The 24,583-nt window shown below is 47.3% G+C and overlaps 2 protein-coding genes across 4 annotated transcripts in view; both read left to right on the top strand.

The window, feature by feature from the left end:
- LOC124007496 (leucine-rich repeat transmembrane protein FLRT1-like) overlaps positions 1-16,802 on the top strand; it is a 34,376-nt gene extending 17,574 nt beyond the window's left edge. Inside the window, exons 1-2 of one of the 3 annotated variants that reach the window (XM_046318131.1) lie at positions 4,802-5,158; positions 13,899-16,802. In XM_046318131.1, coding sequence (XP_046174087.1) covers positions 14,005-16,083 — 2,079 coding nt within the window. In that variant the 5' untranslated portion in view covers positions 4,802-5,158; positions 13,899-14,004 and the 3' untranslated portion in view covers positions 16,084-16,802. Of the gene's footprint in view, positions 1-4,801; positions 5,159-5,485; positions 5,592-13,898 lie in introns of those variants that run through there. The other 2 variants (XM_046318140.1, XM_046318124.1) reach the window with 2 other exon arrangements.
- LOC124007513 (stress-induced-phosphoprotein 1-like) overlaps positions 1-24,583 on the top strand; it is a 63,651-nt gene that overhangs the window by 17,016 nt on the left and 22,052 nt on the right. The gene's annotated exons all lie outside the window — the stretch shown is intronic.

Raw genomic sequence — 24,583 nt, 5'->3', positions numbered from 1 at the left:
CGCGTTTGGGAAACACCGAACAGCCAATCCTGTAAAATGGAGGGAAAAGATCTCATTTGATGAGAATAAGAGTAGCTGCTGCTTCTGCAAAAGCGAATGGATCCAAATGAGCAAATAAAACCAAGTAGACGTGGCAACTTGAGCACCTTGGAGCAAAGCTTTCCCACACTGATCCTTGTAATCGGGAGGTGGTCTCTTCAACCACAAATCTGACTGGTACGCTCACCTCTGTGTGCTATATTAGCGTGTGGCACATGGACAGTGTGTGTGTGTGTGTGTGTGTGTGTGTGTGTGTGTGTGTGTGTGTGTGTGTGTGTGTGTGTGTGTGTGTGTGTGTGTGTGTGTGTGTGTGTGTGTGTGTGTGTGTGTGTGTGTGTGTGTGTGTGTGTGTGTGTGTGTGTGTGTGTGTGTGTGTGTGTGTGTGTTTAGTGACCGGTCCTCGTCCCCCAGGGATGGCTCACACAGCCCTTTTATGACCAGTGAAATAATGAATCATCTGATCATGAATCTGAGAATGTTATTAATTAGAGCTCCGGCACAAGGATGAACGTTTCAAAATCTCTCCCTCCATCACCCCCTCTGATTCTCTACCCTCCTATCTATGTCACCTTTCTCATTTCCTACCTTCCTCTCTCATATCCTTTAAAACATGGCCCGCCTGTCCCTCTTGCTCCTTACACACCCACATCCTTCCCCGTCCCTCTTTTTTTTACCCCCCTCTTGACATTAGTCTCACTTGCTACTCTATTTGGCTCAGTCCGCACCAATATTTGTATTTCCGACGAAGACCTGACGCTATCTCGTCACTTAATATTTCCCCCCGCCTTTTCATTCTTTTTCCCCACATTTCCCCTGCAACCACTTTCTTCTTCACCCTCTCTCCTCCGCCTGAATAAGGCGCATCCAATCTCATCTAGTTAAGCATTTAGAGAGACGGCTGATCGCAGAATAGAGAACTGTCTGAAGGGCTCAAAATGGCACCGGCACAAAAGGGTAGATGAAACAGAAAGGCCAGACTGCAGACAGAGAAGAGGGATGGAGGGAGAGATTTATGGAGAGAAATCTGCAAATGAGGAGAAAGGGAGTCACAGAGAACGATTTTGAATGAGATTAGAGGGAGGCAGAGCTGGGGAGAGAGAGCAAATGAGAGAGACAGAGAGAATGAGAGAGACCGAGAGAATGAGAGAGAATGGGAGACCGAGAGAATGAGAGAGACAGAGAGAATGAGAGACACAGAATGAGAGAGACAGAGAGGATGAGAGAGACAGAGAGAATGAGAGAGACCGATTGAATGAGAGAGAATGAGAGAGACAGAGAGGATGAGAGAGACAGAGAGGATGAGAGAGACAGAGAGGATGAGAGAGACAGAGAGGATGAGAGAGACCGAGAGGATGAGAGAGACCGAGAGGATGAGAGAGACCGAGAGGATGAGAGAGACCGAGAGGATGAGAGAGACAGAGAGGATGAGAGAGCCAGAGAGGATGAGAGAGCCAGAGAGGATGAGAGAGACAGAGAGGATGAGAGAGACCGAGGATGAGAGAGACCAAGAGGATGAGAGAGACAGAGAGGATGAGAGAGACAGAGAGACAGAGAGGATGAGAGAGACAGAGAGACAGAGAGGATGAGAGAGACCGAGGATGAGAGAGACAGAGAGGATGAGAGAGACAGAGAGGATGAGAGAGACAGAGAGACAGAGAGGATGAGAGAGACAGAGAGACATAGAGGATGAGAGAGACAGAGAGACAGAGAGGATGAGAGAGACAGAGAGCATGAGAGAGACAGAGAGACAGAGAGGATGAGAGAGGGGAAATTGAGCATCACATGCTGCATATGGGTCTCTTAATTAACTGTGCTAAAAGCTTTCTTATTAGGACTGATGCTCTACAGTGGAGGGAGGAAGAGAAAACACTCTCTTTCAGCTGCCTGCCGAGCCCAGCCTCAGAGACAGAGACAGGGAATAAGGAGGAGTTTACTGTAAATGTTGTCCTAGGTGTGAAAGAAGAAAAGTTTGTGGTCATCTGAAAATGTGAGTTAATCTCACATACTTTCTCTCTTTGCTCTGTATTTATAATTGCTGTTATTCTCCCACTCCGCTGCTCTCTCGCTCTCTCTCTCCTATCTCTCTCTCTCTCTCTCTCCCCCCCCCCCTCTCTCTCTCTCTCTCTCTCTCTCTCTCTCTCTCTCTCTCTCTCTCTCTCTCTCTCTCTCTCTCTCTCCCTCTCTCTCCACTGCCAGTGAATAGATGTTATGTGCAGCACCATGTTAAAAGTCCAGTCACATCGCACCGTGTCTGTGCGAGAGAGTATGTGTGTGTCCAATCATTTCAGGTTACTGCGTCTCCGCTGTCTCCAATGACTGATTCACATGAAATCAGAGTGACTAACAAACGGACACACACTGTATTGTATTCTCCGTTTATGTACTCGAACACCTCTTTGCCAAAACAGTATAGGATTTTCCTTTCTCTAATGCCTTTGGGAACAATAAAAGGCAAAATGGAGAGAGAGGAAGAGGAAGGCAGGCAGAAGGGAAAAGAGCTGTGATGCTTCAATGCAATTTTAATAATAGAATAAGCTAATAAACACAGAGCAAAACAACCGGCTCATCTTTCCATTTTACTGCTGACTGGGGACTGTTGGCAGTCTCTTGGTGGCTGTTCTGCATCCAGTACCCACACATCATACCCATAATTCATATACTGACAGATGGCCTAATTCAGCCGATCACAACATTATCACATTCGTGTATTCACAATCACATGAAGCTGCAGAAGACCCACGTGGGAAGAAAAGATGCAAGCGTACACAGCATCTGATCACACATTCCGAGCACACACACACACAACAAATACAAAAGCAATAATCCTGAAAATCACATTCATAACACACACACACGTTAGCGAGGGATTGGGCATGCTTGTGTTTTGCCTTAGGATTGACCAGTGTCCCTTCCCTGTCACTCGTTGAGTTGAGCCTAATTGAACCGTTGCTGAGGCTGACCGTAATTCCTGCTTCCAACCTATCCTCCAATGAGTTCATGACCCCTCCCCTCCTCTCTTCCCTGTCATCTCCCTCACCCACTCCCTTCCCACCTCGATTTCCCCCATCCCTCACTAAATGATCAATTGAGAGGCAGAGATGAGGGGATGGTGTGTACAGAATAGTTGAAGAGCTAGAGGGAGGAACACACTGAGCCGTACACACACACACACACACACACACACACACACACACACACACACACACACACACACACACACACACACACACACACACACACACACACACACACACACACACACACACACACACACACACACACACACACACACACACACACACACACACACACACACTCACACAGCTATAAACCTACATAAATGTAGTATTATTCACACAGAGATTTCACACACCCATATGTGAATGTTATTAACACTTCAGCAAGGTCTCTCTCATACTTCCCACTGCTTAGGAAGGGTGTTATCACAGCTGTTTTTCCTCACACATCACGACAGTCCAATGTGCGACGCGGGGTCTACGTTTTTGCATCCATTTGAATGTTAATCCTCCAACGTGCTCATCGTTCCTCACCCAGCATGACCCCATTCCCCATAGGTGCGTAGGCTAAATGCTGTTGAGCGTATAAAAGAGGTGTATGAAGGGCGATACTAAAATCCCTGAAGCATAAGAGGACAATACCTATGTGATGAGATTCTGATTGTTGCTGTATCCCGGCCTCTTCTGCTCTCACATCAATGGCGTCCCCCAGAGCTCCGTGTGTGGTATTATTACAGGGTGTTATAACGGCCACCTGGAGAGTTTACACTGTAAATCAGGGTTGGGGTCAATTCCAATTCAAAAACACTCGACTCTGAAGTGAACGTAAAACTTCAATTGTTTTAAACAAATAGCTTCTCCTTTTCAGTTTATTGAGACACCACTGACAATGCATTTCTATTTTTTTCTTCTTCAATTATTCAAATTGGAGTTTGAGTTTACTTGACTGACATTTCAAATTGACCCCAACCCTGCTTTAAATACAACCGATCGGTACTGTGCATATTGATTCATGAATGGGTTGCTAGATGGTCAAATGATTCCATGGTACTTATTCAGATTGATGCGGTATCTCGTTCGGCTTTTTTCGTCATTCGTTAATCATAGCAACACATCAAGTTGTCGCGGTACACATTATAGCCGGTGGCCCTTTCGTCAAGCTCAAGTATTATTGAACACGACTGTGCGTCATTGTTTCTGTGTCTATGGCGTATGGTTGTGGCGCGCCCTCGCGGATGGCCTTTTCTGTTTTCTCCACAGAGAGTCACTGTGAAAGGCTGAGGCCACAGTGGAGCATCAAACGACAGGTGTGACTGAAGAGGCATTTCATCCCCTCTGATCAACAACAGAGAGGAATCTGTCTCTACTGGCGTCAGGACAGGTCGACCTGAAAAAAAAAACGATTTTCAAAAGTTTCAAGAACGCTACCCTCAAACAAGCAAGGCTGACGATATCAAGTCTTTGAATGGGACTGAGTATCATGTCTTCATGATTGGCCTCAGTTCATTTGTTTTCAAATACCAAAGCCTAATAATGGTTGACATGGTTTAATGTTCGCAATGTTGTTAGTTCAAGAACACTTTTCTGTCTCCTAGAAGACTAATATATTTGGTGGGATTCCTTTTTGGTAAAGGAACTGAGGCATAGAATAGAATAGAATAGAATAGAATAGAATAGAATAGAATAGGGCAACAGGATCTTAGGCTAAACCTACTTTTAATCTTTTTAGATCCGTCGAAATATTCAGTCTCCTTAGTATATTCCGTCCCCATTCTGCCCAGCTCTGAGAGGGAAACGGATAAGATGATGTGGACTCCGCTCCGATTGGGATATGGCTTTGAGATCAGACATTCCGGGAATCGAAGCGAGGGCTCTACTGAGATAGAGCGCACCCGGTTACTCCCACAGCCAGCAGCATTTTCTCTGAAGGATTTTTTTCTTGGGAAAATCCAAGCCCACACCAAGGCCTAAGGCAAGTGTAAAGTAGGGCTGCCTGGGAATAGTCTGAATCCTGGAGGTGGACTGGATCTATTTAACCACTGCACCAGGACCCACAGGCTCCAGGGGAGACAGACTCACAGCTCCAGCTTGGACAAGACGAGGTGAGAGAGCTGTGTTCACATCATCTCCACTAACAATTAGCCATGGATTTAATTAGCACTTTCTCGCTACCACAAATCTGTATAATGTACAACACAAAGAGGCCTTTTTTATTCAAAGTAACACATTTAGATCGCACATCAGCCTGTAATAGACTAACAGATTGATGAATTGTGTTGTGGTTTCCAGATCGGTGCAATAGTAATTAGTGTACGGGACTGGAAGAGATGCTGAATGTTATTATCCAGTGTTTGTTTATTGGGAGGGTTTGTCAGAGAGAGGGTTTCCGTGCTTTTTCCCTTTTAGGTATTCATCATCTGAAGGAGAAAGGGACAGCAAGACTGGATTAAAGAAGCACCGCCATAGACCAGAGAGAGAGCGAGAGAGAGAGAGAGACAGAACGAGAGGGAGAGAAAAAAAGAGAGAGAGAGAGAGGTATGGGAAGAGAGGAGCGAGTAGTGCACTGGTCACACACCAAAGGATGCATAGAAATTTGCAGAGAGAGGGAGAGGAAGAGGGACGGATGAAATGGGAGAATCAAAGGGAGACGAGGAGTAGGCGATAAAAAGAGCCACTTACTCATCAAACAGAGAGAATGAAGGATTAAGACAGGTTTTGATATAAATACATAGAGGTGCAGGGAGACGAAGAAGGAACTTTGTGAATAGCAAGAGTAGGGGAGAGAGGGAAGAGGTTGTGAAACAGGGCAGCGTGGTGAGAGAGAGAGAGAGAGAGAGAGAGAGAGAGAGAGAGAGAGAGAGAGAGAGAGAGAGAGAGAGAGAGAGAGAGAGAGAGAGAGAACCAGGGAGAAATTGTGACTCAATCAGCCACCTCATTGCTCACGCAGGGCACGTGCAGGAGAGGAGTGTGACAAGGAAGGCAGAGCGAGGAAAGGAAAGAGAGAGAGAGAGAGAGAGAGACGGTGTCTTCAATTAGACATGTTACACAAACCTCTCTCTTTATATTGCACATTAGAACATTGGCTTGAATCGTCCCCACACACATGCATAAACAACGGCAAATATGTGCATGCAGTAGTAGACACAAATACAGTGGAGGCTTGCAGGAGGACTTATAGGAGGACGGGCTCATTGTAAATGGCTGGAGTGGAATGGAGTAAAACACATGGTTTCCATATGTTTGATGTGTTTGATACCGTTCCGTTGAGTCCATTCCAGCCATTCCAATGAGCCCGTCCTCCTATAGCTCCTCCCACCAGCCTCTGACATACACACACAGGTCATTTCCTGTGTAATTTGTATGTCTATTTTATCTCTACACTGGGCAGTGTACTGTATGCCAACAGAGCTGGGGAGGGAGGATGAGCAGGTGATACAGAAGATACAGGCTGTCTCAGGTTCTGCCTGTCCTCTGCACGTCCAGTTCAACCGCTCCAAACCACCACCATGCTCAAACTGAGAAGCAGGGCCAGGGTGATGGCAGCAAAAAACGATTTCCTGTACAGTAATCCATCTAAAAGATATATTCTGCCCCCATCCGACCATTACTCAGTGTTAGCTAACACCCCCCCCCCCCTGTCCTGTCCTGTCCTGAAATCTAAATAGTGGATTTGATTTATTAATGGGTATTCTCTGCTTTTAATTTCTACTTTGGTTAAAAGTGTTGCCAACTCAACTAATAAAAAATGTACTCCCGGATGTACTCCCGGAATATAAGTATGTGAGACGGAAAGAGAGATAGAGTCAGAGAGAGAGAGAGGGAGAGAAATTGAGAGTTTTAAATCTAGTGTCTTTCCTGTAATTGCCAACTAACATAAGTGGATAAAAGAAAGTTCATGCATAGATATTGAGTTTTCTAAAAACCCGTGTTTGTGCAGTATTGCCTTATAAGCTAGTGGAATCTATAGCAGGTTGTGTGTGTGTCCACTACAGTACTTCTAGTCTGGCTGGGAAATGCAATAACAGAGAGAGTGAAGTGCCAACATGGCAAAACGTCCATGATGATGGAGCACCTCTTTCAATTCAGATCGAACAGCCAACCTGGACATATCACAGTCAGGAATTCGTCAGCACCAGAAATCACATGCACCATTTCATATTCATATATTCCTATTTTATATCATCTGATGTATTTGGTATTCGCCTCTGCTCATGTGTCAGAGTGGCCCTCCACTCCATGCGGCAGCATTGTGCTGCAGGGGGGGGGGGGAGCAACGACTCCTCTGTTAATACTTACAGGATTTGCTTTTAATCTGGGGTTCCTGGGGTAGAGACATGGAGCCAAATGACTTCATAGAGCAGCAGTGACAGTAGTAACAGCAGCAGCAGTGACAGTAGTAACAGCAGAGGCAGAGACAGTAGTAACAGCAGAGGCAGAGACAGTAGTAACAGCAGCAGCAGAGACAGTAGTAACAGCAGCAGCAGTGACAGTAGTAACAGCAGCAGCAGAGACAGTAGTAACAGCAGCAGCAGTGACAGTAGTAACAGCAGCAGCAACAGTAGTAACAGCAGCGGCAGTGACAGTAGTAACAGCAGCAGAGACAGTAGTAACAGCAGCAGCAGAGACAGTAGTAACAGCAGCAGCAACAGTAGTAACAGCAGCGGCAGTGACAGTAGTAACAGCAGCAGCAGAGACAGTAGTAACAGCAGAGGCAGAGACAGTAGTAACAGCAGCAGCAGTGACAGTAGTAACAGCAGCAGTGACAGTAGTAACAGCAGCAGCAGAGACAGTAGTAACAGCAGCAGCAGAGACAGTAGTAACAGCAGCAGAGACAGTAGTAACAGCAGCAGCAGTGACAGTAGTAACAGCAGCAGCAGAGACAGTAGTAACAGCAGCAGCAGTGACAGTCTTAACAGCAGCAGCAGAGACAGTAGTAACAGCAGCAGCAGTGACAGTAATAAGAGCAGCAGCAGAGACAGTAGTAACAGCAGCAGCAGAGACAGTAGTAACAGCAGCAGCAGAGACAGTAGTAACAGCACCAGCAGAGACAGTAGTAACAGCAGCAGCAGAGACAGTAGTAACAGCAGCAGCAACAGTAGTAACAGCAGCAGCAGTGACAGTAGTAACAGCAGCAGGAGAGACAGTAGTAACAGCAGCAGCAGTGACAGTAGTAACAGCAGCAGCAACAGTAGTAACAGCAGCAGCAGAGACAGTAGTAACAGCACCAGCAGAGACAGTAGTAACAGCAGCAGCAGAGACAGTAGTAACAGCAGCAGCAGTGACAGTAGTAACAGCAGCAGCAACAGTAGTAACAGCAGCAGCAGTGACAGTAGTAACAGCAGCAGCAGAGACAATAGTAACAGCAGCAGCAGAGACAGTAGTAACAGCAGCAGCAGTGACAGTAGTAACAGCAGCAGCAGTGACAGTAGTAACAGCAGCAGCAGAGACAGTAGTAACAGCAGCAGCAGTGACAGTAGTAACAGCAGCAGCAGTGACAGTAGTAACAGCAGCAGCAACAGTAGTAACAGCAGCAGGAGAGACAGTAGTAACAGCAGCAGCAGAGACAATAGTAACAGCAGCAGCAGAGACAGTAGTAACAGCAGCAGCAGTGACAGTAGTAACAGCAGCAGCAGTGACAGTAGTAACAGCAGCAGCAGAGACAGTAGTAACAGCAGCAGCAGTGACAGTAGTAACAGCAGCAGCAGTGACAGTAGTAACAGCAGCAGCAGTGACAGTAGTAACAGCAGCAGCAGTGACAGTAGTAACAGCAGCAGCAGAGACAGTAGTAACAGCAGCAGCAGAGACAGTAGTAACAGCAGCAGCAGTGACAGTAGTAACAGCAGCAGCAGTGACAGTAGTAACAGCAGCAGCAGCAGTGACAGTAGTAACAGCAGCAGCAGAGACAGTAGTAACAGCAGCAGCAGAGACAGTAGTAACAGCACCAGCAGTGGCAGTAGTAACAGCAGCAGCAGAGACAGTAGTAACAGCAGCAGCAGTGACAGTCGTAACAGCAGCAGCAGAGACAGTAGTAACAGCAGCAGCAGTGACAGTAATAAGAGCAGCAGCAGAGACAGTAGTAACAGCAGCAGCAGTGACAGTAGTAACAGCAGCAGCAGAGACAGTAGTAACAGCAGCAGCAGAGACAGTAGTAACAGCAGCAGCAGTGACAGTAGTAACAGCAGCAGCAGTGACAATAGTAACAGCAGCAGCAGAGACAGTAGTAACAGCAGCAGCAGAGACAGTAGTAACAGCAGCAGAAGAGACAGTAGTAACAGCAGCAGCAGTGACAGTAGTAACAGCAGCAGAAGAGACAGTAGTAACAGCAGCAGAAGAGACAGTAGTAACAGCAGCAGCAGTGACAGTAGTAACAGCAGCAGCAGAGACAGTAGTAACAGCAGCAGCAGAGACAGTAGTAACAGCAGCAGCAGTGACAGTAGTAACAGCAGCAGCAGAGACAGTAGTAACAGCAGCAGAGACAGTAGTAACAGCAGCAGCAGAGACAGTAGTAACAACAGCAGCAGAGACAGTAGTAACAGCAGAGGCAGAGACAGTAGTAACAGCAGCAGCAGCAGTGACAGTAGTAACAGCAGCAGCAGAGACAGTAGTAACAGCAGCAGCAGAGACAGTAGTAACAGCACCAGCAGTGGCAGTAGTAACAGCAGCAGCAGAGACAGTAGTAACAGCAGCAGCAGTGACAGTAATAAGAGCAGCAGCAGAGACAGTAGTAACAGCAGCAGCAGTGACAGACGTAACAGCAGCAGCAGAGACAGTAGTAACAGCAGCAGCAGAGACAGTAGTAACAGCAGCAGCAGTGACAGTCGTAACAGCAGCAGCAGAGACAGTAGTAACAGCAGCAGCAGTGACAATAGTAACAGCAGCAGAAGAGACAGTAGTAACAGCAGCAGCAGTGACAGTAGTAACAGCAGCAGCAGAGACAGTAGTAACAGCAGCAGCAGAGACAGTAGTAACAGCAGCAGCAGTGACAGTAGTAACAGCAGCAGCAGTGACAATAGTAACAGCAGCAGAAGAGACAGTAGTAACAGCAGCAGCAGAGACAGTAGTAACAGCAGCAGAGACAGTAGTAACAGCAGCAGCAGTGACAGTAATAAGAGCAGCAGGAGAGACAGTAGTAACAGCAGCAGCAGTGACAGTCGTAACAGCAGCAGCAGAGACAGTAGTAACAGCAGCAGCAGTGACAATAGTAACAGCAGCAGAAGAGACAGTAGTAACAGCAGCAGCAGTGACAGTAGTAACAGCAGCAGCAGTGACAATAGTAACAGCAGCAGAAGAGACAGTAGTAACAGCAGCAGCAGAGACAGTAGTAACAGCAGCAGAGACAGTAGTAACAGCAGCAGCAGAGACAGTAGTAACAACAGCAGCAGAGACAGTAGTAACAGCAGCAGCAGAGACAGTAGTAACAGCAGCATCAGCAGCGAGTCGGGAAAAATGGCCACAAGATGGATGCTGTCTCAGATCCCAGGTGGAACATGCATAGTGGTGTAGTGCTCACATCAAGGCACTTATCCTCAATGGCTCATGGGTAACATTCTAATCTGACATTCACGGCTGTTACTGAAACGTTCACAGAAATCATGTCATACGGTCACTGGGAGATTTGACTTAAGAGTTGAATGTGCGTATCTCGTGTTTGGATTTGGCGCTAAGGGACAGTATTCAGATGAAAGGCAAGACAAGGTAACAGTATCGTCTGCACGTTACTTTGATTTTAAGCATCTGCTCTGAGTTTATAAATTGAGTGGATTAGGTACGTTCATGTAGTTATTTATAAATTGATGTGTGCATATTTCAAGCCATTAATAGTGATATATTTTAAATGTATTTAATACAATCATGTGTTTTTGGAGACTACAGGACATTTTGAAGGCAGCTGATTCAGATTTACTAGCAGTAGCATCAGTTCAGAACTAATGACTCTGAAGAGGCCCAGGGTCTTTTCCAGACAAGCAATGAGGCTCACTGATTGGACTCTGCTGACTCAAGCACAATGAATGGGGTTCTAATAGTTTCTCTCTCACAGAAAATACTATATACACTGTACATTACTGCCAAAGACAAGGCCTTGCAGAATGGTTCATTCATCCTATATTGAGATGCATACAAACAATAATCTACGGGCATTCGATTTTGGGGAGTAGATAGTACAAGGATGACTGAATCGGGCCGTATTGTAGCATAGCAAAAGTATATGGGGAATGTTTTTTTCTTCTCAGCCTCCTCTGTTTTGACCATCCTTTGATTTATTTATTTCCTTCATCACCTTGGCCTTCTCTTGTTTGCATCACGCCTTCCTCTGCACCAATCCCTAAATTTGAAATTAGATTCAAGGACATGGGCATGTAAGATAAGCTTCGTGCCAGTATTATCTCCACTCTGCCATCAATCGAGGGGATTTCCCGATACACTGCCATCGTCTTTGGTTATCATTCCCAGATTTTCCTTATCATGAATATGTGAATGTGAGTGCTGCTAGATATGGTTTCTGTGGTGGATATCATGGTGAAGATAGCAACAGTCAATGTGCTCATTCTAGAACTGCTCTCTCTCTCCTTCCTCTCCCTCCTATGTCTCTCTCTCTCTCTCTCTCTCTCTCTTTCTGTCTCCCTCCTCTCTCTCTCCTATGTGTGTCTGTCTCTCTCTCTCTCTGTCTCTCCTTTTTCTGTCTCTTTCGCTCTCTCTCTTATTCCTCTGTCTCTCTCTCTCCTTCCTCTGTCTCTCTCTCCCTCTGTCTGTCTCTCTCTCTCCCTCTGTCTGTCTCTCTCTCTCCGTCTCTCTCCCCCTCTCCCTCCCTATGTCTCTCTCCCCCTCTCCCTCCCTATGTCTCTCTCCCCCCCTCTCCCTCCCTATGTGTCTCTCTCTCCCCCTCTCCCTCCCTATGTGTCTCTCTCTCCCCCTCTCCCTCCCTATGTGTCTCTCTCTCTCTCTCTCTCTCTCTCTCTCTCTCTCTCTCTCTCTCTCTCTCTCTCTCTCTCTCTCTCTCTCTCTCTCTCTCTCTCTCTCTCTCTCTCTCTCTCTCTCTCTCTCTCTCTCTCTCTCTCTCGTTCTCTCTCGTCTCTCTCTGTCTCTCTCGTTCCCTCTCTCCCTCCTCTCTGTCTCTCTCTCCCTCCTCTCTGTCTCTCTCTCCCTCTCTGTCTCTCTCTCTCCTCTCTATGTAAATTGATCCGGCTGTCCTCTCCATCTTGCTCCAGTTCCAGTATTGGAAAATGTAGGGCTGTTTTGTGTACTGTACCCTGCCTTAGGCGACTGCCTGTCTGGCCAGCCCATTTCCACACAAACACCCTCCCCATTCCCTTCACGCAGCCCCACATTGCCTGACGTCTCCCGAATACAGATGACTGTAACTTTGACTGCAGCAACGTGTGGGGACACATGCAGTACGTGTCGTGTACAGCTTGGCTCATGCTCACACACGTCTATAGACATCTGTGACTGTACACTGCCACACAGCGTGTACCCCTACAATTATACACAGACACACACAGTCTCTCACAACCTTAATGCATCTGCACCGTAGCTGTAAATGAGGTCATTTTCTGTGGATTGGACCAGCCCTGAAAGCATAAGCCAAATGAGTAACCATGGAATGAACAAACTAATGTAACAGTAGGAAGTGCTTAATATAGATAAACTATGTGCCATTCTTTCTGACGCCTGCTTAATCCACCCAATCACAACTCAATATGTTCCCCTAATCCCTCCCACTCTCTCTGCCACATCAATCAATCTTGCCTTTAAAGGGACTGACCCAAATACACTCTTATTTGCACAGCTGCTCAGACTCAAAAATACACACAGCGACTCGCTCTACACTGCCACAAACACATACTGTACACTCATGCTTACACACACACAAACACATACTGTACACTCATGCTTACACACACACAAACACATACTGTACACTCATGCTTACACACACACAAACACATACTGTACACTCATGCTTACACACACACAAACACATACTGTACACTCATGCTTACACACACACAAACACATACTGTACACTCATGCTTACACACACACAAACACATACTGTACACTCATGCTTACACACACACATACTGTACACTCATGCTTACACACACACATACTGTACACTCATGCTTACACACACAAACACATACTGTACACACACACACACACACACACACACACACACACACACACACACACACACACACACACACACACACACACACACACACACACACACACACACACACACACGGAATAGTTCATGTAAAAATTGTGGGATGTTCTGTTTACACAATGTGCTTGGCCAGTGTGTCCTGGAAGAATTCAAACAAATACACTAGTGTGTATGTTATAGGGCCTGGAGATGTCCCTGAACATGTGGTCAGACCAGCAATAACAGGCCCTAGTTATTGGATTTAACCAGGCCCGGTTCTTTCAGGAGACAGATCACAAAACTGTATGGATTGTGTTGTAATTTCCCTTTACCGCCTGACTCAATTTCTCAAAATGATTTGATATATTTGATATATTTCATTGTTTCTTTTACTGAAAGAAAAATACTCTACAACTCCTGCTGGAAGCAGATTACAATACTGCCACTTCACCATGACAAGGGGATTGTAGTCGAGATATTAAAAGGGATTATAATACTGTAGCAGTTCAATTTCCATGTGACCATGAATCATTTGTTGGATATGGTTTAGGCAGAATTAAATAAGGGTACATTGTCAAGCTTGTTATATCCTGGCAATTTGAAGTGATTTTGGAATTTCAATGAAACCTTCTTAGTAATCTGGTCACTTGAGCGGATTGTTAACTAAAACCTGTCCTTTTCATTCTTTCCAGGGCTGGCCTGATTTGAGCTCATCATTAGGATTCAAGGAGCTAAGACGTTGAGACCGAGAGGAAGGGAAGTTGAGACCGAGAGGAAGGGAAGTCGATCATCAGCACCATGGCGCCGGAGGGAGTGGCCGAGCTGCGTGATTGGCTGTTCCTCCTGATGCTCTGCCTGACTCTGTTGGCCGAGGTGCTGGAGGTTGCTGCAGCCACAGGCTACGAGGAGGAGGAAGACTTGGTGTGCCCCTCAGTGTGCCGATGTGATGAGGACTTCATCTACTGCAATGACCGTGGCCTGAGCTCTATCCCCCCTCTGCCCCCCTCTGCCACTGTGCTCTACCTTCAGAACAACCACATAGACAACGCCGGGCTTCCCACCTCCCTGGAGCGACACCTAACCGTCCGAGTGGTCTACCTGTACGATAACGAGCTGGATGACTTCCCCATGCACCTGCCCCCTTCCCTCCGGGAGCTGCACCTGCAGGACAACAACATCCGTACGCTTCCCCGCGCCACCCTGGCCCGCATGCCACTGCTGGAGAAATTGCACCTGGACGACAACTCTGTCTCCACCGTCAGCATCGAAGACAAGGCCTTCGTTGACAACCCGCGGCTGCGTCTGCTCTTCCTGTCTCGTAACCACCTGTCCAGCATCCCCTCTGGGCTCCCGGCCTCCCTGGAGGAGCTGAGGCTGGACGACAACCGCATCTCCACCATCCCCACCCACGCCTTCCGCGGCCTCTCCTCCCTGCGACGCCTCGTCCTGGACGGAAACCTCCTGGCCAATCAGCGCATCGCAGACGACACCTTCTCCCGCCTCTCCAACCTGACGGAGCTTTCGCTGGTGCGTAACTCCCTCCTGACACCGCCACTCAACCTGCCCAGCGCCCACTTGCAACGTCTCTCCCTGCAGGACAATGCTCTGATCCACATGCCCCGTGGCTCCTTGGACGGCATGAGGAGGCTCCAAAGACTAGACCTGTCTGGCAACAACCTGACCACCCTGCCTCGGGGCCTGTTCAAAGACCTGGACAGCCTGGGACAACTGCTGGCGCGGGGGAATCCCTGGCACTGTGGCTGTAACCTGCGCTGGCTACATGACTGGCTGCACGCTAGGGGTAACTCCATCACGGTGAGGGGCCTCACCTGCCAGGCACCCGAAAAGGTTAGAGACATGACCCTCAAGGACCTGACCAGCCAGATGGAGGAGTGTGAAGTCACAGGGGTAGTGCCTGCCGGGGCCGGGGCTGGAGCCACAGGCAGTGGGACCAGAGACAGAGTGGGTGGAGTAGGAGGAGTTGCCGCTAGCTCCACCACCCTTTCCCCTCCACAGGGCTCCCTCTTCACCCTGCGCTCCAAGCGGCCCGGCCTGGGGCTACCAGACTCTGGTCTAGACTACACCCTGGGTAGCAGTGGAGTGGGTAAGAGCCTGGCCCTGAATGTCAAGCCCCTGGCCCACGACAGCATTCGTGTCACCTGGAGCGTGGCCCAGCCCACCTCCTCCTTCAGACTCAGCTGGCTGCGGCTGGGCACCAGCGCTGCCATGGGCTCCATCACAGAGACCCTGGTGAGAGGAGACCGCAGAGAGTACCTGCTCACCTCCCTGCAACCCCGCTCCAGCTACATCATCTGCATGGTGCCCCTGGCGGCCAGCTCCGGGGGTAAAGGAGCCATGGCAGGTGAAGACACTGACTCAGATGAAGCTCCAGTGTGTGCTAAAGCTGAGACGTCAGACCCCGGTCAGCCAGATGTGGGCCATGACAACCAGGACCCAGAACACATGGCTACTCTGCCTCTGGCTGGGATCATTGGAGGAGCTACTGTCATCGTTTCTCTGGCCCTCATATTCGCCATCTTCTGCTGGTACGGGCATCGGGCCGGACGCCTGTCTCCTCGTGATCAATACAGCCGCGGCAGCTCCAGGAAGAGCAAGCACTACGATGACTACATTGAGTCAGGCACAAAGAAGGACACCACCATCCTGGAGATCCGAGGCCCAGGGTTCCAGATGACGCCCATGGTTACCCACCAGCCGTCCAAGCCCCTCCGGGAGGATTACATCATCCACACTATATTCCCCTCCAATGGCACCGGCCTCTACAAAGGTGCCCACCAAGTGTCCAATGCAGGGTATGGCACCAACCGTGGCTATAGAGAAAGAGGGATCCCAGATATAGACTACTGTTACACGTGATCGACCTGGCCCGTTCCACACTGTTCTAGATGTACTGTATGGATACTGTATTTTGTCCGCATGGGTTCTTCTGAAGAGCCACTTCGTGCCTTCCTCTTCTAGTCTCCCATTCTAACTAAGCCAGCGGTTCACTGCACTGACACTATTTGAATAATTGGCTGGCGGGCCTGCAGGAAACAGCTAGCTGGTACACAAGCAGCAGGAGCGAACGAACGGCCCATTCCAGGTGTTCACACGGACTGCTTCTTCACACACTTAGTAATGATCAGTGAATGTTTTCCTTCACTGCTCCCTCTCTCTCAGTGACACAAGTGAGAAGAATGTGCCCTCTGTGTTGAGACTGCAGGATATTGTCACTTACAGTGCAGTTCCATTCCAGGTCTTACGTTTGGCAAAGCCACACCAAGATAGAAGGTTCAAAAGTCCTGAAAAGGGTCAGAGAGACAAACCTCTTAGATACACATCACTTGGCCCACTGGCCATATTTTGCCCTCTTGTCTCGTCCGTTTAAAATGCCTCAACTATCCTGTGGCGCCCAGTGTGTCCTATCAGTTACCTGAAGACAGGGCTCTGTAAAAGCTGTGAATAGTTCTCTTTCAAACAGCCCACATAACCGCTTGTCTTAAAGCAGACTAGTTGTGGCCTGGTCCAGTGGTTCCACCGGGCGAGGGTCTTGTCAGGGGCGAGGGTCTTGTCAGGGGCGAGGGTCTTGTCAGGGGTGAGGGTCTTGTCAGGGGCCAGGGTCTCGTCAGGGGTGAGGGTCTTGTCAGGGGCGAGGGTCTCGTCAGGGGCGAGGGTCTCGTCAGGGGTGAGGGTCTTGTCAGGGGCGAGGGTCTCGTCAGGGGCGAGGGTCTCGTCAGGGGTGAGGGTCTTGTCAGGGGCGAGGGTCTCGTCAGGGGCGAGGGTCTCGTCAGGGGCGAGGGTCCTTGATGATATCCCTGCTGACTTTCGCAAGTTGACGGAACAATGCATTGAATTCAATTGCAGCCCAGGCTTGTAGACACTTTACTTAGATAGACATCCACTGGACTGTGTTTGGAGAAGTCATTGTTCCCTGCGTGTTTCTTTGATCAGTCTCTCACTGCTACCCTTATTTATTGGTTTTGTTTTTGGGGATTTTGGGGGGACTCACACTGGACCTGGACTTTTGTGATTGGGAAGTTACTCCTTCTTTCTTTTTTTGAACAAGAAGAAGATACAAAACAACTCTTGAGGTCCAACTGATGGTTAAAATTGTTCTTGACTGCACCAGCTTGAATGTTTATCTACACCTTTTTAATGAAACTTTCTGCAGCAAGAGAGACACTGTCCGATTACAATGCAGAAGTTGGTTAATAAGAGCCCCCCCAAGACTGACAAATCACTCCTTTGAGACATAAGAGTCCAACCTCCATTCTCCCTCTTGTGCCTGTGTACTTATCCAGTTACCTTAGAAGGTGGTGGTATTCGGGTGAGAAGGGGAGCCTCCCTCACTAGATGGCATTCTGTGTTGTTCCCCAGTGGGCCCGATTCCCAACAGGACAGAGGACTTCTGTGGTGCATCCTGTGGACAGACACAGCATTCATGTAAACGGGAATCGGGAAAATGAGTGTGTAAACAGCGAGATATATCAGGTAGATGATCAAAACCGTAACACTGTGGACCTGCACTGTGGGAGGGGGTGAGGGAGGTGGAGGATCTGAGGTGGGGGTGAGACGAACAGTGGGGTGAGTTCTATTTTACTTTGTGTAGGCACTAGTGATAGTCCTCAACTCAGTCCACTTCTCCTTCCAAGTAGCACTACAAATGTAAATGAATCAGCACTTACAGCAACGTAACAGGGAGGGAGGAGGGCAGAGAAATAGACCTTGGGAGATACAGGGGAAAGGCGAGAGACAGATTCAGAAGACGGCACAGAAATGATGCCTCTGGAACGACGGACTTCATCCGTGCATAAACCTATTTGTCATAGCCTGCTACTCCACATTGCTGTAATATTTTCCATTGCTTGTTAATCACTTTATGGTTTCCAAGGTGGAAACGAAATCGTGCTTCCTTGGCTGTTCTGTCTGATAGGATTTCATAGTAGGCCGACTGTCAGACAATATGTCTGAGGAGTGTTCATTTTATTTTAAATACAAAATGTGAAACTGGAACAACCATCACTGTTGGTGGCAGGTTTATATTTTGGAAAATGTTGATAGAAATTAGAGCAATTTAATGTTATTCATTTTATGCTGTTAACATGACAATCACTCAGTTCCACTTTGAGATATCATCCACACCTGTCTCTACAGGAAAAACTAAAATACTGAGCCTTTAAAAAAAAAAAGTGTACATTTTTTGTGGTAGTGTCCCTGTTAAGTGTACACCTGCTTAGAGATCCATTCTTACAGAGGGGTCACAATTAAAGTATAAATCGATCACATTACAGCAACAACGTCGCCATTTCACCTCATGCAAGAATACAAAGAACTGTTCAAATATTGTTTTCCTGATCTGAAAGTAGCCACACATTGGGTTATTAGTGAGGGGAAGAATCATATCACAGTTTACATACAGAAACCAGGCATATTTCACTGTTCATTCCTCGTCGCCTCTATTACTCCACCACTCTCCTATAAAACACATGGCATTTCTTTGGTGTGCAATTATTGTTCCTAGTTGAGCTTGCATGCCTAGATGTGTATGTTTGGGCAAAATTGAGAGAGAGAGAGAAAGTACCACTTCCATTTTAGCTGACACTTTTATACATTTTCATATTGGTCCCCTGTGGGAATCAAACCCACAACCATGGTGTTGCAAGCACCATGCTCTACCAACTGAGCAACACAGAACCTTAGTAGGTATGCAGATTGTGTGCGTCGCCGTAAGAGCAGGCGGCACGTGCGGTCATTTTGTTTAGTTATTTTGACCATCTGCATATTTTACTGTTCCTGCTGACTGGCCCAGCAGTTGGTGTGTGTGTGTGTGTGTGTGTGTGTGTGTGTGTGTGTGTGTGTGTGTGTGTGTGTGTGTGTGTGTGTGTGTGTGTGTGTGTGTGTGTGTGTGTGTGTGTGTGTGCACACTGTATGTGTGTGTGTGTGTGTACACTGTATGTGTGTGTGTACACTGTATGCGTGTGTATGTGTACTGTATGTGTGTGTGTGTCAGATCGTGTGGCTCCTGAAGAATCAGAGGAGCAGTTGTTCCACCTGCAGCCCATTAACACAGACGTCTCCTCACCTTGTTTGCCGAGTCGGTGTTTCTGTCAAGAGAATATACTTCTGCTGTCGATGCTCAGACCGATGCGAATCGCACAATAACAGAGAGCGCAAAAGGGGTCAGCTTGGGAGTCGTCACCCAGCACACTTTTTGTAAGCTTTTTTGTAAGCTTGCTCTCATTATGATCATCATTATCATCCTTTCATTGCACATTTAAATCCACATTCAGCGCGCCCTCTTCATGCCCCTTCCCTTCGTGGAGTGCCCATCACCCAACCCACACAGGAGGTGGATAGCCTTTGGTATGCTGAGTGGATCCAGGTTTCAGGCGCCAACAAAACACAAGGGTCCGTGGTTTGATGGTTTAAGAATCCGAGCAAGGAATTATTTGACTGTTATCAGTAGTGTGCGTTCTGTCCTTTTCTTTTGGTCTGCCCTTCCATATTTTCCCTGTGTACTTTTTGTAGGTTGCTGCTTTTGAAAACATCCTCCTTTGTTGGACTCTGTGTTATACTGGGGAACAATGAACTATTTTGTATAAAGATGTCTCTTTTCTATGTGAATAAAGGAGACGTGCAAAGCCTTGTGGAGTCCAGAGCCCGGTTTGTTTGTGTGTGTGTGTGTGTGTGTGTGTGTGTGTGTGTGTGTGTGTGTGTGTGTGTGTGTGTGTGTGTGTGTGTGTGTGTGTGTGTGTGTGTGTGTGTGTGTGTGTGTGTGTTCCTCATTAAAGTTGTCTACCTAACACAGTTGTTCTCAACAGAAGCCAAGCAGCTCTGTTAGCTGTGGTGTAGATGTTTTGATTTCCACTGCTTCTGCCCCCTCATATCCCACAGGCAAATACACACACACACACGGCCGATAGACCCACAATGATTACCATTACTCATGGTCCTCTGTTCTTGATTTCCTCTGTTCAAACACACGCAGCTACTAGAACAGACCTGTTCTCCCTGGCCTGTTTATGAGCATTTTTAAACTACGTCCCATGCTACTGGACTCCCTAATACTGAAGGGACATTATCACAGCAATTCTGCTGACTATAAGAATGTGACAAACAAGGGAATCAAATCAAATGTAATTATATAGCCCTTTGTACATCAGCTGATATCTCAAAGTGCTGTACAGAAACCCAGCCTAAAACCCCAAACAGCAAGCAATGCAGGTGTAGAAGCATGGTGGCTAGGAAAAACTCACTAGAAAGGCCAAAACCTAGAGAGGAACCAGGCTATGAGGGGTGGCCAGTCCTCTTCTGGCTCTGCCGGGTGGAGATTATAACAGAACATGGCCAAGATGTTCAAATGCTCATAAATGACCAGCATGGTCAAATAATAATAATCACAGTAGTTGTCGAGGGTGCAGCAAGTCAGCACCTCGGGAGTAAATGTCAGTTGGCTTTTCATAGCTGATCATTAAGAGTATCCCTACCACTCCTGCTGTCTCTAGAGAGTTGAAAACAGCAGGTCTAGGACAGGTAGCACATCCGGTGAACAGGTCAGGATTCCATAGCCGCAGGCAGAACAGTTGAATTCGTCTGCTGGGACAAGCTGCTAAGAACAGTAGGCACCTTCCAAGGAACCAATTTAGCTCTCGGTTGCCTCTTTCCTCTCGGTTCTGTGCTTAGCTGTCCGAAGGAGGAAGTAACCATTTTGTATTTTATCATCTCAGGCAGAGATGTACGCTGGCATATACTGTATGCATTCCTGTAGATTTAGTCCATTTTGATGAACACACTTGACTGGAAAGGAAGGAAACAGACGTGTTGGCCCGGGGAATAAATCATTTGTCCCCCATCCTCTAGAGGACAGACTAAGTGCTCCAGGCCTCTTGTCTTTCATAGGATTACCAGGATACCATGTTAAATAGAAACATGTCACAAGCGAGGTTGGAGGGGGGGGGGGAGACTGGCGAGCACAATGTCACTGTTTTTACGATCTTTATTGGGAGTGACACAAACAGCCCCCCCCACCACCAATCCCCCCTGTATTGATTATCTGAGAGAGTAGAGGTGAGGTCAGCAGGCATGAGTCGGAGTTTCTTTCCCTCGTGTCACACTCCATTGGTCTCTGTCTCTTTCTATACCCCACCACCCTAATCCACTGCCTCTGCTTCATCCATCCATCCATCCGTGATTCCCCTCCTCTTTCCCTCTCTTGCTCTGCGTGGAACTTCTCTGTCCGTGTGTCCTTCATTTGACATACATAAATCAATCAGTCAATCCAATTTCATTCTGCTCAAAGCCCAATGGACTCGACTTCGAGCCATAGCCCTGGAAAAGTAACGGAACCCGCCGACTAATTACATTCCAAATCATATTACGATAGTCATTGTGGATTGAATTAAAATATGTAATTCTGTTTGATTCTTAGATACAATGCAGCCAATTAGGTGTAAAGAAGTCCAGTTAGGATAAATGAAGCGCAGGCACAAGTTCTCAACCGCATCAAATGTGATTGTCATAATAAGCATGCAAACAGCTCTGTGTTTGTATCTATTGTGGGTTAAGGCCACCTGGCACAAGCAGGCAGTCTCTGCATGGGGACTGACTCATTGGGAAGCAACTGTTGTTGCCTCATTGTTACTGCCTAAGCACACACACACACACCTTGTTGTACCTCGTTCATGTGTCTTGGGCCCATGTGGATGCTCAAAACCACACTGATTTAGTGCCAGCCCCTCTCTCCCCACTCCAGGAACCTCATGCATTACACAAGCCAGTGCCTTAATCCTCATGCTTTCCTTCACGGGACAGGGCTGTCGGTTGATCGATACAACCGGAATAAATCAATCGATGCCTCCGCCACACAAACTGACCCCCCCCCCCCCCTGTCCTCTACCCACAACCTACCATGTTGTTGTTCCTCTCCCCAGCTCTCAGGCTGACCTCCCCTCTACCCCTTTGTCATTAGTCTTTAGAGTCCCTCCCCCTACCCTGAAAGCGCCACTCTTTCAAAATCCTCTATTCACCCTCCGTCCTCCTCTCTCAGTGATTCATGTGTTTGCTTCATGTCATTAGATAGCACCACATCAAATGCCATGTAATTTCACAATTGCTGTTGTGTTTTTCTAACACATACTGTGTCTCTGTCTAAAACGAGGTATACATATCACATATCTTTCCTCCCATACTTACCCCTTCTTAGGGTGTTGCCCTCTTCTCTTCTGGCTCTGCCTCTCTCATTTTTCTCTCATTGCTGTCACCTCTTCTGCAGGCAATCTAGCTGTGCAGTGAGCTGTGAAAGACTCTCCCTCACTCTCCATCACTCACAAACACACGCACGTCAATATGCGCACGTGCGAACACATACAGGAATATATATTATATATATATATATAGACACACTTTTATGCTGACACTCACACGCGTACAGTACGCTCTACAAATTCATCGACTATCGCATACAAATATTGTGATTCAAAAGGTGACTGAATAAGGTTTATGGGAAAACATTTTGAAACTAAACGTTACATCCCTGCAAGTGCAGTTCTGAAGGTTGATTCAGCAGTATTTGGGGCATCGAAGTGATGGGACATATGACATTTTGATGAATATGCAGTGAGTCATGGACAAGTCAAGCTTTTTTTTTTTTTTCCATCTCATGCAGAGCCAAACCCAATACCCTGTCTGTATTCTTCATCTCTGCAGTTCTGTTTTTGACATTGTCATGTATTTTTTCTGACAAGCTATTCAGTGGGTTTTTAAAGGTGCAACAATACATTTAGGATGGGATCATTTAGACTGACGTATAGCAGCATTAGACAGCCTCGTTCATGGTTTATGTCCCCTCTCTTTAACTTCGCACAGACACACACACACACACCTCTTTTGGCCATCATTAATTAATTCAGCAAGGCAGTGTGTATGCTGAGCTCTTGCTGCCATCTGCTGATATACAGGGGTAACTGCAACTCAGCAGCAAGGCATTGCAAAGGATCGAAGATCCTTGATCAGGACCAGCCTGGTCTCAGACTAGACATACCATAGTAAATGGAAATCTGAGACACTTAAATTAGTATGATATGTTACGTTTGGTATAGTTACATAAAACAGACGGTTACTTCAGTTGGTTGGGGTGGATAGGTGGGTGTATAACACAAACGTCTAGCAACCCAAAGGTTGCGTGTTGGAATCTCACCATGCACAATTTTTAGCATTATAGCTAATTAGCAACTACTTGGTGTCGGATGCCGAGCAGTTGCCATACCAAGCAGTGATGCAACAAGTCAGGATGCTCTCGATGGTGCAGCAGTAGAACTTATTTGAGGATCTGAGGACCCATGCCAAATCAGTCGGAGGGGGAATAGGCGTTGCCGTGCACTCTTCAAATCCAATTGTATTTGTCACATGCGCCGAATACAACACCGTGAAATGCTTATTTACAAGCCCTTAACCAATAATGAAGTTAAGAAAAATGACTAAATATGTTAAAAAAAAAAAAAGAGCAACAATAATTAGGCTATATACAGGGGGTACCGGTACCGAGTGAATGTGCGGGGGGGTACAGGTTAGTCGAGGTAATATGTACATGTAGGTAGGGGTAAAGTGACTATGCATAGATTATAAACAGCGAGTAGCAGGAGCGTAAAAAAAGGGGGGGTGGGGTCAATGCAAATAGTTCTGGTAGCCATTTGATTAGCTGTTCAGCAGTCTTATGGCTTGGGGGTAGAAGCTGTTAAGAAGTCTTTTGGACTTAGACTTGGTGCTCTGGTACCGCTTGCCGTGCGGTAGCAAAGATGATAGTCTATGACTGGGGTGGTTGGAGTCTTTGGCCATTTTTAGAGCCTTCCTCTGACACCGCCTGGTATGGAGGTCCTGGATGGCAGGAAGCTTGGCCCCAGTGATGTACTGGGCTGTATGCACTACCCTCTGTAGCGACTTGTGATCGGAGGTCGAGCAGTTGCCATACCAGGCGGTGATGCAACTGGTCAGGATGCTCTCGATGATGCAGCTGTATAACTTTTTGAAGATTTGAGGACCCATGCCAAATCTTTTCGGTCTCCTGAGTGGGAATAGGCGTGGCTGTGCCCTCTTCACAACTGTTTTGGTGTTTCTGGACCATAATAATTTGTTGATGATGTGGACACCAAGGAACTTGAAGCTTTCAACTCTACTACAGCCCAGTCGATGAGAATGGCCCTCCTTTTCCTGTATTCCACGATCATCTCCTGTGTATTGATTACGTTGAGGGAGAGGTTGTTGTCCTGGCACCACACTGCCAGGTCACGGCCCTCCTCCCTATAAGCTGTCTCATCGTTGTCAGTGATCAGACAGACCACCGTTGTGTCGTCGGAAAATGTAATGACAGTGTTGATGTTCC

Source organism: Oncorhynchus gorbuscha, linkage group LG02 (assembly GCF_021184085.1).
Source record: "Oncorhynchus gorbuscha isolate QuinsamMale2020 ecotype Even-year linkage group LG02, OgorEven_v1.0, whole genome shotgun sequence".
Classification (NCBI taxonomy): Eukaryota; Metazoa; Chordata; class Actinopteri; order Salmoniformes; family Salmonidae; genus Oncorhynchus; species Oncorhynchus gorbuscha.
Note: the sequence above shows the minus strand (reverse complement) of the source record. Positions and strands in the feature narration are given on the sequence as shown.